The following is a 15,252-nucleotide window of genomic DNA, read 5'->3' on the forward strand; positions in this document are numbered from 1 at the left end:
AGCTGGCAGTTTAGCAAGAACCTATAGCAGCATTTCTCAAAGACAGTCAACACATCTGCATTAAAATAATCTGGGGTACTTATTCAAAATGCAAATTCCTGGGCCCCACAGTGGATCTGTTGACTTAAAAACATGGATGATGATTCCTGGGAATATCTTTCCGTTTCTTTTTGTTTTTTCTTTTTCCTTATACAAGGTACAGATATGGTTTGGCTGTGTTCCCACCTAAATCTCATCTTGAATTCCCACGTGTTGTGGGAGTGACCTGGTGGGAGGCAATTGAATCATGGGGTGGGTCTTTCCCGTGCTGTTCTTGCAACAGTGAATAAGTCTCATGAGACCTGATGGTTTTAAAAAGGGGAGTTTCCCTGCACAATCTCTCTTCTCTTGTTTGCCACCATGTGAGAGGTGCCTTTCACCTTCCGCCATGATTGTGAGGCATCCTTAGACACACGGAACTGTAAGTTCAATAAACCTCTTTCTTCTGTAAATTGCCCAGTCTTGGGTATGTCTTTATCAGCAGCATGAAAATGGACTAATACAGGTACAACAATCTTAAGTGTACAGCTCAAAGAATTTTTGCACACAGTTACACATCCATGAAACCACCACCACGATCAAGATATAAAATTTCCAGCACCTTAGTAAGCTCCCTCATGCTCACTCCTGTTGATCTCTGCTCTCCTCCCTCCGCAACAGGGAACCATTATTCTATCACCACCTCTCACACTTTAACAAGTTGACACTTAAAACTTTCCATTATAAATCTAAATTGCTGCAAAGGATATAATTTCTGGCATATTTATATTGTAATTTGTGCTGTGAATTTATTTACCTTAAAGTCTTGATTGCAGACTTTTAAAATTGAGAAATAATTCATGGGCCATAAAATTCATTCTTTAAAAGAATACAAAATCAGAATATTCACAAAGTTGTGCAATCATCACAACTATCTCCCTCCAGAACTTTATCATCACCCCAAAAAGAAACCCTGGTACCCAACAGAGGCTACTTCTCATTGCCACCAGCCCTGGCCAACACTAATCTACTTACTATCTCTATGGAATTTGCTTATTCTGGATATATGATGTAAATGAATTATATCATGTAAATGACCTTTTGTGTATGGACTTTGTAACTTAGCACAATGTTTCTAGGTTCATCTATGTTGTAGGATATATAAGTATTTCTTTTTAGGACTGAATAAAATTTCACAGTGTGTATTTACAACATTTTGTTTGTCCACTTATCAGCTGATGGATATTTGGGTTGTTTCTACTTTTTGGCTATTATGAATAATTCTGCTAATAATATTCATGTACAAGTCTTCGCGTAGACATGTATCAGTTCTTTGGGTCCATAGTTAGGAGTGGAATTGCTAGGTCATATGGTAACTCTATGTTTTAACCTTTTGATGACCTACCAAACTGTTTTCTGTATTACATTACTGCCAGCTATGTATGAGGGTTCCAGTTTTCCACATGCTCACCAATACTGTTTTATTATTCATCTTTTTTATTATAGCCATCCTATTGAGTGTAAAAGGTACTTAATAGCAGTTTTGATTTGTATTTCCCTAATGACTAATCATGTCCTTATTGGCCATTCATATATCATCTTTGCAGCGATGTCTTTGAATCATTTGCCCACTTTTAAATTGGGTTATTAGTCTTTTATTGTTGAGTTATAATAGTTCTTTAGGTATTCTGGATACTAGACACTTAACCGTTTATATGATTTGCAAGTATTTTATCCCATTCTCTATATTTTCATTTTTTTGATGGTACTTTTTGAAGCATAAAATTTTTTAATTTTGATGAAACATATTCATCTATTTTGGGGGGTCTTGTTTTTGCAGAATATCTGTATTTAACAAGCAAACCAGGTGATATGTGCATTAAGTAACATCTGAGAGCCATGGAGAAGCCAAAGGGAATGAGTTTTAAGTCAGTTTTATACCTTAGAAACCATTTAGTGAAATTATATAAGGTTATCTAGTATGATAATGATGTCTGGAAAGGAAAAAGACATGTAAAGTTGTCTCTAACATACATTAAACCCTGAAGAAATCTTTTCTTAGTGAACAGAAATAAAGCACAAATTAGTGTTGAGTTCAATTGTTGCAGGGCTTTTTCTTAGTTCAGCTAAGTTCAGCTTAGTTCAGCTGCAGATTGAATTCCAGGTTCCATCTAGGAAGAAGAGGGGCTAGGCTCCTCCCCACTGCAAACAGCATGAACTTCTGTGGCTCCACCCCAGTGCACCGGCTGGCTGGAGGTTCTCTGGGGATCCTTTCCCACCTGTTGTCTCACAATTACCTCAAATTTTTAAAGATATTGAGAATAATGTACCAAACATCCTACTTGGCACTGCAGTAAGAAAAAAAAAAAGAGAGAAATCTCTGCTCTCATGGGGCTTGCCTGCTATCTGAGGGAGATGAACAATACATATAATGAATGAATTCTACAACATGTTGGACATTGAAAAATATTATAGAAAGAAGTAAAATAGGACAGGATACGAAAGACTGGAACTACTAGAATAGGGGAGGGGACACAGGCTGTGGTATTAAAAAGCTTCAACTAGAAGGAGGAAGTTGATCAAAGCCGGGAGGGAGCTATTCCAGAGCATCAATATCTGGAGGAAATATTGCAGGCAGAGAGAATAGCCAGGAGACCTGTACTGCTGGTGAAAGGGGGATGAGGATGAGAGCAGGAGGCAGCCTGAGGGGAACAGGCTAAGAGGAACACATCCTAGGTCCTATGGGCCACTGGACTTTTATTCTAAATTCCTCTGACTGAAGTGGGGGCTAATACAAGCTTTTGAGCTGGGGACTAAATTCATTATGTTTTATATAGGTGTGTATAAACATGAAGTAGTCAACCTCACTAAATGCCCAAAGAGCTCAATAACCATTATCAAAACTCAATAATCTGACATCTAAAGCAGCATAGAATCTAAAAAACTCTTAAAAGTAATTATGTCTAACACATATACAATAGCACAAACAACTTATTCCCATGATTGGAAGAAAGCACTGGCCTGTATAATCCCAGGTGACAAAACGTGTCACGTGTAGCAAGCTTGCCTGCCTTCCTCTCTTGAGACACTCATTCATTCACCAATATCTATTGAGGGTTTTCTTTGTGCCAGGCACTGGGAAAAGCAGCACAAAAATAAAATCGCCATTCTCCTAAAGTTTCTAATATTGTAAAGACGACAAGTAAACCCCAAATTTAGAAGGTGTCAGGTGATGTTCAATGTTATGAAGAACAAAACAAGGTAAGCAGTAAGAAGCCAAGGGGGTAGGGATGGCCCAAAGCGAGCCTGCATGACAAGGAGGGTATTTCAGCAAAAATCTGAAGGAAGTAAGTGGGAAAGCCTGCAGATAACAGAGAAAGAGTGTTCTAGGCAGAAGGAATATCAAGGGCAAAGTTCCTGAGGTGGTGGATGCCAAATGCTTCCTCGTGAGTGAGATTCACCCATGACAAAACGCTGCCTTCAGCCATGCATTCTGCTATAGTTTCAATGTTTATGTTCCCCCTACATTTATATGTTGAAATCCTCACCCCCAGGGTGATAGTATTGAGGTGTGGGGACTTTGGGAGGTAATTAGGTCATGGGGCAGAACCCTCATGAATGGAATTAGTGCCTTTATAAAGGAGGCCAGAGAGCCCCTCGCCCCTTCCACCACTTGAGGACATAGTGAGAAGGCACCATCTATAACTAGAAAACAGTCCCACACCAGACATGAAATCTGCCAGCGCCTTGATCTTGAACTTCCCAGCCTCCAGAACTGTGAGAAATTAATTTCAGTTTGTTGACAAGCCACCCAGTTTAAGGTACTTTTTATAACAGCCTGAATGGACTAAGGCATGCTCCTTGAATGAATTCAGTATCATCCTCCCTGTTCACTTCCCCTTCACTCTCCAGCTCTTAGTACATTTCTAATATCCATGTGGCCCCCAAACACAAGCCTGCATCCATATCCCGGGATGTGGGTCCCACTCAGGCAATTAGGTAACCTACTGTGGAGTGCTATAAGAATCTCCACATCATCCTTTCCAAAGAATCACTTTTGAAGACCTTGTTGTGGCCAAAATTTCCAAGTGGAACGGATCTTCACCGGGATGTATATTTGAATGTGTGATGATTTAGGAATTCAAAATGTATATCTAAAAAGTCCAGAGAAACTGGATTTTTAAAAGACCTTTTGAAATTTATATCTCTGTAGTACATGATTTTATTTATTTATTTATTTATTTATTTATTTATTTATTTATTTATTTTTGTAGGCTATTTTTTTTTCTTTTTCTTTTTTTATTATTATTATACTTTAAGTTCTAGGGTACATGTGCATAACGTGCAGGTTTGTTACATATGTATACTTGTGCCATGTGGGTGTGCTGCACCCATCAACTCGTCAGCACCCATCAACTCGTCATTTACATCAGGTATAACTCCCAATGCCATCCCTCCCACCTCCCCCTTCCCCATGATAGGCCCCGGTGTGTGATGTTCCCCTTCCCAAGTCCAAGTGAGCTCATTGTTCAGTTCCCACCTATGAGTGAGAACATGTGGTGTTTGGTTTTCTGTTCTTGTGATAGTTTGCTAAGAATGATGCTTTCCAGCTGCATCCATGTCCCTACAAAGGACGCAAACTCATCCTTTTTTATGGCTGCATAGTATTCCATGGTGTATATGTGCAACATTTTCTTAATCCAGTCTGTCACTGATGGACATTTGGGTTGATTCCAAGTCTTTGTTATTGTGAATAGTACATGGTTTTAACACATAGCATATTCTCGTGCTCTATGTTTCTTAACTGCATTATTAAAATTAAAATAAGGGTCTTGCTCTGTCACCCAGGCTGAAGTGCAGTGGTGCCATCATAGCTCACTGCACCCTCAAACTCCTGAATTCAAGCAATCCTCCCGCCTCAGCCTCCTAAAGTGCTGGGATTACAGGCATGAGCCACTCTGCCCGGTCTTCTCCACCAGTTTTTATAAGAACATGCTCATCCACATACCTATTCCCAAGAGAGCGTAAATACATTTTTATATAGTTTCTATGCTCTCAAGAATTTGCTTTGCAATTCTTTTGGCATCTAGTAATACTATACAAATAAGTAATGTAAAAAAAAAAAAAAAACCACAGTCACTTCTTTTTTTTTTTTTTTTTTTTTGAGACAGAGTCTCGCTCTGTCGCTCAGGCTGGAGCACAGTGGCCGGATCTCAGCTCACTGCAAGCTCTGCCTCCCGGGTTTACGCCATTCTCCTGCCTCAGCCTCCCGAGTAGCTGGGACTACAGGCGCCCGCCACCTCGCCGGGCTAGTTTTTTGTATTTTTTAGTAGAGGCGGGGTTTCACCGTGTTAGCCAGGATGGTCTTGATCTCCTGACTTGTGATCCGCCCGTCTCGGCCTCCCAAAGTGCTGGGATTACAGACTTGAGCCACCGCGCCCAGCCCCACAGTCACTTCTTATAAAAACAACTCCTTAAAAAGTGTTCCATTTCAAATTTATTTGAAGCCAAACTAACAAGGATTAAACTACTTAAGGGAAACTGGCTCAAAGTGACACCTACTTGGAAATATTCTATAAATCAACAGAAATTCCTAAATCTGCGTATGGGAGATAAAGCATCATAAAATATCTCAGTGTTAAATATTTAAAAAATTTTTCTTGAGCACTGGCCTTCAAAATGTCAAATAACTGAACACATTTCAGCAATATAAATTGCAGAATATTTCTTTTCACCCAGTTGTTGGCATGGTAAATCTTTGTTTCTCACATAATCCCATTTCAATAACAGGAAAATTTACCTCATGAACCCAAAGACGTTTAATCATTCCTGTGGTTTCTGTTGTTTCTGGTCTTGACAAACAAACACCTTGAATGACACGGGAGAAATCACGGAGGTTGAACAAGTAGTGAGATTTCGCTGGAGTAGGCAAAAGATTCTTCATTGCTTCTTTATACAGAGTCATTGTGCCATTTACGATTTGTGTGGTCAAATCTAGAAATTCATCTGGAAATTTATAACTTAAAATGTTTTAAAATAAAAAGAAAGGAAAATGTTAGCAATTATATAATTATGAGACATGAAGGATACTTAGCAGGACAAACATAAAATTTTAATTTTGATTAAATCAATGTCATTTATAAAATTACCGTATCTTGTTATAATAATAATACTAATAGATTTTTACTCCTTTTAAAGCTATTTTCTATGTACTATTTTATGTTATGTCCAAAAGAACTCTGTGAAATGAGCAGGGCCAGTTTAATGGACTTAAAAGCACTTAAGTAAGTGAACAGAAGAGACAGCCAAGGAACCCAGATTATGTAATTCCCAAATCCACTAGAAAAGCATTTCCCGACCTCTTTCATTCCCTGGCATTCTCAACTGCATATAAGTATAATTCATAAGGAACACTGGTGAAACAGGTATTTTCAGAGGAAAAAAAGGAAGAAAATTAAAATATATAAAAAAAAATAAGGAAAAGAGAAAAAAAGGAAAGTAAAACAGTGAGCCAAGACAAAGGGCATGATTATGGTATAAAGAACATAGAGAACTAATTTTCATTTAGAAAGATTGCCTATATTTAACTTCTGGTTTGTCAAGAAGCCAGCTTTTTACTCCATCACTGGATAAGGCAAGGAATGACAATTTCTTGAGAATGGACATGGGGACACAGACAGACTTCCCCTGCCCAGGTCAGCTTGGCTCCCTGATATCTGTGCATCTTGTGGAGTAGCAGAATCTCTGCAGCTAGGCAGCTCCAAGGCAATACTTCTCAGAGTTGGACAGGAATGCCCCTGCAGAACTCGAGTTCTACTAGAGGGCTTCAAAGTCACAGCATAAACCTGGTACATCTTTCCAGCAGTAATTGAACTCAGTGGTGAAAATTCAAAATAATAACTCAAACATGAACATATTATATAGCAGAATGGTCAGACCTCTTTGTGTTATGCTCCCACACTGGGAGGTGGGGGGGACAGAGGTAAACAATGTTATCTGTTACCTTCTCCTTATCTAGGAATGCTTTTGCTCTTTGAAATATGCTACTTAATATTGGTATGTTTCTAAAATATTTTATACCTCCTAATTAAAACAAAACAAATTTTTGATTACTTACCAGATTTTTAAATGCCAAGTTAAGATTCTAGAGAAGATTGTATACATGGATTTATCACTAAACTCATTGATTGTTATAATATTGAAATGTCGCATGTATCGAGGAGTTACTGGATTTCGACCACCACCTAAATATTAAAAGGTATAACTCTTAATAATGTTACTAGTATACATAAGAGTATTTTCTCAAATATTTTATAGTTTAAAGTAACTTGAAAGATGGACAAATTTACAGCACATGAAGTTAAGAGCAATCAATTGTTTGGATAACCCTGACATCAAAACTATTTTTCCCTCAAACTCAAGATGTTACTTTTCTAGGTGAATTATCTGAATGAGTTCAACTAATTAGACATAATCTTGGGTCAAAACTATACTACCAAGGGAAATCAGACCAGGCAGAAAAAGCCACAGGCCATGCTCTCCACGGTTTACAGCTTAAAGCAGTAAATGGTAAACATCCTCAATACAGTATTAAGATGTGATATTATACAATATTAATATAACCCTGGTGAATCTGACTGACCAAAGTTTAGGGCACTTCCCCTAAGGCTGGAATTCAGAACAACCATGACATATAACCAAATTCTTTCCCCACATCTTGAAGTGAATTTACCCAAGACTAATCTATACAGTTCATACAGTGACTTCACTGGCTGCTTGCATCTTTAAAAATTGGGGGATTTTTTTCCATAAAATAATGACAGATTTCTTTGAGCTTATACATTTATTTTGGAAAATGTAAAAGAGTTTAAGGAGATGGTGAAAGGGTTGCAGAAGAAAAGATGGTAAGGTCATCTACCCCAGCTCTGTCTCCAACCCTTCCAGAGAATCTTCAGAATTGTGGTATTTTTAGAAAATAGAAATTGGGTCCAAAAGGAAAAGATACCACATGGTTTCAGCCTACTCTTCTTACCAGTGCCTGAAGAGGCAGGGAAAAGTGGACATGTGAGTATCAATGCCTGGCTTGGGGTGGTGGGGGAGAGACAAAGTGGAACTGAAGTCTGAGACCCAGGAGCAATATGGTCTTTTATTAAAAAAAAAAAGAAAAAACAAAAACAGCCTGAGCATAATAATAACAAGCCCCCAAGCCCTTGTCTCCACAAAATAAGAAACAAAATTAGCCAGGCATGGTAGTGCATGCCTGTAGTCCTAGCTGCTCAGGAGGCTGAGGTGAGAGGATCACTTGAGCCCAGGAGTTTGAGGCTGCCGTGGGCTATGATCACACCACTGCACTCCACCTAAGCAACAGAGTGAGACCCTGTCTCAAAAACAAACAAACCAAAAGTGTTCAAAATGGCCCAGGGAATGTATTGAGAGCAATTACTGACTCAGAGCAAACTGCATTACAGGTTAGATAAAGGTCAGGGTTAGGGAGCAAATACCAGAGAGATTCCCTGAAGTGGTATATCAACACAAGCAACATTTTAAAAAATAGAATACCGGCTTGAGGTCAGGAAGAAAACAGTTAAAGATGTCTTGTTAGTAAATCAAGCCATTTTAGACATCCCAGCATTAAAAAGCAAATTTCCTCTACATAGAGATTCCTTTGCATATAAATTTATCTTGTAAAATTTAAAGGATCTTTTGGCCATTCCCTACTTAAATTCTTCTCAGCAGCCTGTTTAAATACAGAGACTGACTTGAATGGGACTTGATTGGGGTAGAAGGAAGATGATTTCTGAAGCAGGGACCATTCCATACAGTTGAAGCATTAAGGAATGACACAGAGGAAGATGAGCTGCCCCAGAAGGATGTGAGTTCTCAGAAAGCAGAAACAGGAAATTGGAAGCAAACTTCCAGAAGGTGGGAGAAAAAAGGATTTGGAAGAGTTCCAGAAGGTGGGAGAAAGAAGTTCCAGAAGGTGGGAGAAAAAAAGATTTGGAAGAGTTGGTAGGTGCATAGCCTATCCAAGGTCACCCACTTTGAGTTGGTCATATGATACACTCTGTTAGGTCACAGTAGATACACATAGAAAACATATACACAAAACATTGGAACTCAAAAGAGGTTTTTTCCAGTTATTTCTTTAGCTATCGCTAGAGTGATTTTTTCATCTTAATAATCCAAACTCAAAAAATGTACCTGGAGGTCCCATAGCACACATGATCTGAATGTCCACTAGTTTAATCATGGAACAATCTTTTAGGTCATACCAGTTCCAGTGATCTAACCACTGTCTAAGTAACTCAATGGGAGGCTGAGCCCCATATACCTCCCGAGCAGGCATATTGACATCATCTACAAAGACAACCTGAGAATGAGAAGAGAAGAGGTATAGAAAATATTAACATCTCAACATAGAGTCCTATTGTGTAAACAATATTGAGGCAAATACTTAGCTATCTACTTGCAGAGTACATATGGGGAAGTGATGGTTTCTTTTCTAAACAAGGATAATATCCTTAGCTCCCATGCTTTTAGCATTCATATTCCTCAAGAAATAGGGAGACATTCTCATTACTAATCTTCGTAGGTTAATAGCTTAGGACTTATTAGTCCTCTGATACAATTTGTTTCTCAATACACTGCATATTTTTTCCTTGTACTACACTTCAATTCATGAAAATAGATGAGAAAAATGTGATTAGGGTGAGAAGGGTGTTCTTTGTAGAGGAACACAGGTAAATCTATTGCGAGGAGGGTTGCTGAAGGTCTACAAAAGCAAGCAGCAAAGACTGCTGAATAAAAATGCCAGTGAAAAAATTAGGAAGGTAGATAATTTCTTAGATAAATATTCTACCTCCAACTCAAAGGGTCTACTGCACATACAAATATAACTACATTTTTAGGAGAACCTTTTAATCCAAATTTGTGACATAAAAAAACTATACAAAAAGATGTCTATCCCCAGGTTATTTGGTTTCCTTGTTCCAACTGCAGCAATGTATATGAATAGGCCTGGGTACTGTACAAAGAGTCATTACCATTCTCTTGCCCAAAGGAGGACCAAAAACTCCCTTTCTTCTCTTGTCCAATTTTGACATGATAATATTCTGAGTTTGAGCTGCTGTAGTTTGTGCCGAGAAGTTAATTAGCAGAGGTTTGTAGATTTCCTTATTTAGTTGATTCAAAAGAAAATTCTATATAACAAAATAATAAAATGAGCCATAGTTGGAATTATGTTTTGACATTTCAGAATAAACACTAAGCATCGTTACTGATAGACTCAAATTTAACCTTAAGTGCCATAACACTGTACAAATAGATGGAATCAGTAGGAATAACAGTTACCATGCCAACAGAGTGTCTCTATCTGTCCACCCCTTGCATGTGCCTTCTCTGGTTTTCACAGCTACCAGAGAGTACACATTCCTCCTTAACATGGAGTCACAGAGACTCAGAGGTTAGGAAACCTGCCTAAATTCTCCGTGATGGGCAAGAATTCAGACTGCCATTTGTCTCTCTCCAGATGAATGTTCTTTTTCATATATCTTATCATCTTTCCACTTACATACAAACCGATCTTTCTGTAAGTTATAAAGCTTAAAAATATAACTGTATTTTCAAAATGGAATTCACTGGGAAGCAGGTGGAATTACAATGGTTCTTAATCAAGATGTATGCCAGGGACGAGACATCCCAGAATTCCCTGAGGAGCTCTTCAAAATAAAATTGCCTCTCCTCACTTTTTCTTCCCCTTCTCTCCCTTAAGAGTTCTGTATAGGGCACAATCCCTTGCCAATTAAGGGCCAATTTATTAGAAAAAATACTAAGTAAATCACATATTTTCTTAATGAACAGTAATATCTATCACATGCACGTATGAGTAAAGGAAGGGAAATAGTGAAGTTTTTTGCCGTTCTAAACTTTACTTGCATTAAATGCTTGCAGCGTTCAGCTTATAATTAAGATACTAAATTATTAATCCAAAATATCAAATGGTAAAATATCTCAAGCAAGTCCTCTTTTCATGATGTGATTATATACTAAACATTACCATAATTAAGCTAATGGAAATTTTGAAAGCATACTTTGGAATATTAATCTATTCATCAAGGCAACACATATTTTAAGAAGGACTTATGATGTTCTCATTAATGACTACATTTAGCACACACGCCAGGAGTACCAGGAGGCAGAACAAATAGAGAAAATAAGGAAGACATAGGGTAACAAGCTGGTCAGAGATTCTGGAGGAAGGCTAACTTTTAATCCTCCCATCAGCCCAGCAGGAGCTACCTTTTTAAATTTAAAATTGTTTTCCTTTTCATAGAATGAGCACATTCTAAAATGGAAGCTCTTTAAAATCTTTGAAGACTTTTTGTTCTTACCTGTGATTGCCAGTGAGAATAGCGAAAACTGGGAATGGGGAAGTTTCGAATAAAAGTAGGAATATATTTTTGAGACTTTTATGATTAAAATTTCTTTTATGTTGTATAATTATAATGTAAGTGATAGATTATTTCAAGATTATTTCAAGTTTGAAAACAAGTTATTCTATTTATGTAAAGAAACAACTCCCTATTCTGAGCAATAACTACAATGAAGGAATGACATGTCTGAGTAAAGCAAATTTATACAAGTTTTTAAAAATTATTGCTTAAGACTCTAAAAAATTATTTCACTTTGCTTGCCTACATGATGTACAATGTAAATACTATATTATAACATATTTTTATTAGCTAACAATGGTAGTCATATGGTAGGTAATCAATAAATTTTTGTTGGATTGATGGATGAACTAAATGAAACAAGAGTGAAAATAAAGGGTGGGTGTGGTGGCTCCAGCCTGTAATCCCAGCACTTTGGGAGGCCAGGTCAGGAGGACTGCTTGAGTCCAGGAGTTGGAGATCAGCCTCAGCCACATAGCAAGATCCCACTTCTACAAAAAAAATTATATGGGTGTGGTGGTGCATGCCTGTAGTCCCAGCTACTTGGGAGGCTGAAATGGGGGTATCACTTGAGCCCAGGAGGTCAAGGCTGCAGTGAGCTGTGATTGTGCCACTGCATTACAGCCTAGGGGATAGAGCAAGACCCTGTCTCTCAAAAATAAATAAAATAATGAAAATAAGAATGCAACACATACATAAGCCATGGCATGAACAGTTTGGCAGTGAGCACAGAGGCCATCTAAAAACAGAACTAAATCTAACCAGAATAAGCATAAATAGTTTTAAAACCAAAATCCAAAAGTAATTAATATGAAAAAAACTTCCAAAACAGTTGCTGCATAATATTAAAAATAATTTGGTAAAAATAAACTGAGGTTTTAAAACATCTCTGTCTTACCAGAAGATGGTGAAAGGTATTGGTGATAAATAGCAATATTTCACTATTCCTCATTAACTGGATAGGGGAAGGAGGTCAATGGATACTGTCATTCATAGTACTGATAATTTAAAACTGAATTTAGAAAAAAATTATAGACTTTAGAAAAAATCCTTAGTTTTTTTTTGTTGTAAGGTGTTGTTTTAACTTATGTTTTTAGGTAATCTTTAATTAGAATACTACTTTTTTCATCATTTATTTAAAATATAAGTAGACAGGCAATAATTTGAAGAGAAAATCACTTTAAATTGTAAATTTTATGTTTAATTCTTTCAACCAGATGAAATATATGTACAAAATTTTATGAAGCAGTTTATATAAATAAATTCTTAATGAAATTACTATAGGGAAATTAAAATTATATAGCATTGTTTTAAAATATTTTCTTTCACAGAAGAATAAATTTCAGAGACTTTAGCTGTATATTTGTATCATTTACAATACAACTAACAATTAATTGGGGCAATGAAATCCCCCTGAAGGGCATGGCGGACAATAACCTTTATAAGGAATAACTTAATATTCACCAAAAAATCAACAATTCCATGTCCAGGAATCTTAGGATATTTTCCTAAACAAATAAGCAAAGATAAGAACAAAGACTTAGCTATAAAAACGTTAATTGCAATCTTCTTTCTTTCTTTTTTTTAATTGTTTTTGAGACAGAGTCTCACACTGTCGCCCAGGCTGGAGTGCGGTGGCGCGATCTTGGCTGACTGCAAGCTCCACCTGCCAGGTTCAAGCGATTCTCCTGCCTCAGCCGCCCGAGTAGCTGCGACTACACCCGCCCGCCACCACGCCCAGCTACTTTTTTTGTTTGTTTTTGTATTTTTAGGAGAGACAGGGTTTCACCATGTTCGCCAGGATGGTCTCGATCTCCTAACGTGATCCCCCTGCCTCGGCCTCCCAAAGTGCTGGGATTACAGGCATGAGCCACCGTGCCCGGCCTGCAATCTTATTTCTAAAGCAAAATGTTAGGAAAACTGGGGATTTGAATCAATTATTATAAAATTATAGAATCAAATACTACAATACCCTTAAAATCATCTTGTAGAAGAATAATGAAATTGAAAAATATTTACAATATTAGTTTTAAAAGCAGATTACAAAATTAAGTTCCTAAGTTTGTGAAAAGTAATGTTTTTATGCCTAGGCACTTTATTGCCTGGGCTGAAATTGATGAAGGTATAAATGACAAAAGGCTTGTATTTTTCCCTAACCACTGCCTTCAATCATGTTAAGTCTCCATTCCCTGACCCGTGGTGATATCTTAGATAAATCTCTCAGCTTTCTGTACACTTCTAGTTTTTCTCATTTTTTTTTTTTTTTTTTTAATTCAGGCCAAAAACACTCCTTGAGTTAAATTCTCAGTGAAAATGTATCTCTCCCTCCTCTTGGATACTCCCATACATGCAAGCATTTAGTTTATGAGAGCTGTCATTCCAATCTTTTATGAAAGAGATTATTCAATAAACACTAGGATGGCTATGTAATTATATTGCCAAATACATTTCAGAAAGATTGTAAGATGTAATGTTAAAGTTAATAAAGAACTAGAAACAGGTACTGTGGGAGAATGTGAATTAACTGGAACCTACAATCAAAGAGGGGCCCTCAAAAGTATCTTCACTCTCCTTCACAGGCTGCATAAAGCTACTGAGACTGCGGCATTTTCTATTACAGCATCTAGCATTATCTTAACTAACAGACAACAATTCCAGACATCATTAAGGAAAATCAGTCTTGTTACTACATAATAATCCTTCAGATATAAAATAACTTAGAAGATATCAAGTGTAACTAAAACACACTTTTCAAGAGGTATGAAATTCTCATGTGGAACAAGCAATTCTTATTAAAATACCAAAATAAATGGGACAACAATTTAATGGTATAAAATGGCATCATATCATTAATCAACTTTCAAAAATAAACAGGCAATTATCACTTCTTGGTCTTTTGGCTAAAATAAAGAATAAAATAACTAGGCAATTTTTCAAAAATTCTCTGCAGTTCAAACATCAAAGTACTTGAGTATTTTAAAAATATTATTTGTCTACTATTTCAAAAACTAACATTTTTAGGAAGATTATGCACAGTTTAATATGTAGATTTCTGCAGTACTTACAATAATGTAAACACTTTTCCCAGTTCCTGTTGGTCCTACAAATATTGAAGGTTTTTGATGGGTGGTCAGCAATTCCATTAATGCAGAGTATCGAATTGTGTCCAGAGTTGGCACAATGATTTCATTAAACATTACATCTTTAGGAATTGGAGGAGCATCTTTCAATTTCTTTATCCATGGTTCCCATTTTCCTATTCCCTGTTTATAATAAACAACCAAGTAATGAATGTTATAAAATACTTTAAAAAGCTCTATACTCCTGTGCCATTGTAGAACAGACTAAGACCAACAAACCCCAATATGTATACATTTGTTTTATCCTTTAAGACACTTAACACTCAGTTTGAAGGTTAAATTGTATGTATAAATTAAGGAGAAATTAGCTTTTACATGAATACAAATGAAATGGCAATGCTGTGGTTTTTTGATGTTCTGAAACCACTGCTTATGCCAACCCAATGATCAACTATTGCGGCCAAATGTTAGATTATTTAATGGTATTGAGAAAATTAAACTAACCAATGAGCTAAAGAGTAAAGAGTAAAGAACTTCATTCAATAAATGTTAACCAGTATAGAATTTTTTCTCCCTAGAAGATACGCTGCATATTGCTTGCCTTTCATAACAGGATTTATAACATTAGTTTATCATTGCAGGCAAAATTTCTTTTTAAAAAATGTACAGTAAAAAAATACATAAAATTTACCCTTAACCATATT

General features: G+C 36.7%; 1 protein-coding gene across 1 annotated transcript in view; it reads right to left on the reverse strand.

Annotated features, from left to right (window-relative positions):
* The window catches only part of DNAH7 (dynein axonemal heavy chain 7), a 358,505-nt gene that overhangs the window by 118,646 nt on the left and 224,607 nt on the right, over positions 1–15,252 (reverse strand). Inside the window, exons 36-40 of the mRNA XM_023217897.2 lie at positions 14,534–14,731; positions 10,062–10,217; positions 9,220–9,388; positions 7,136–7,262; positions 5,819–6,038 (exon numbers count right to left, since the gene is read on the reverse strand). Coding sequence (XP_023073665.1) covers positions 5,819–6,038; positions 7,136–7,262; positions 9,220–9,388; positions 10,062–10,217; positions 14,534–14,731 — 870 coding nt within the window. The remainder of the gene's footprint in view (positions 1–5,818; positions 6,039–7,135; positions 7,263–9,219; positions 9,389–10,061; positions 10,218–14,533; positions 14,732–15,252) is intronic.

Source organism: Piliocolobus tephrosceles, chromosome 11 (assembly GCF_002776525.5).
Source record: "Piliocolobus tephrosceles isolate RC106 chromosome 11, ASM277652v3, whole genome shotgun sequence".
Lineage (NCBI taxonomy): Eukaryota > Metazoa > Chordata > Mammalia > Primates > Cercopithecidae > Piliocolobus > Piliocolobus tephrosceles.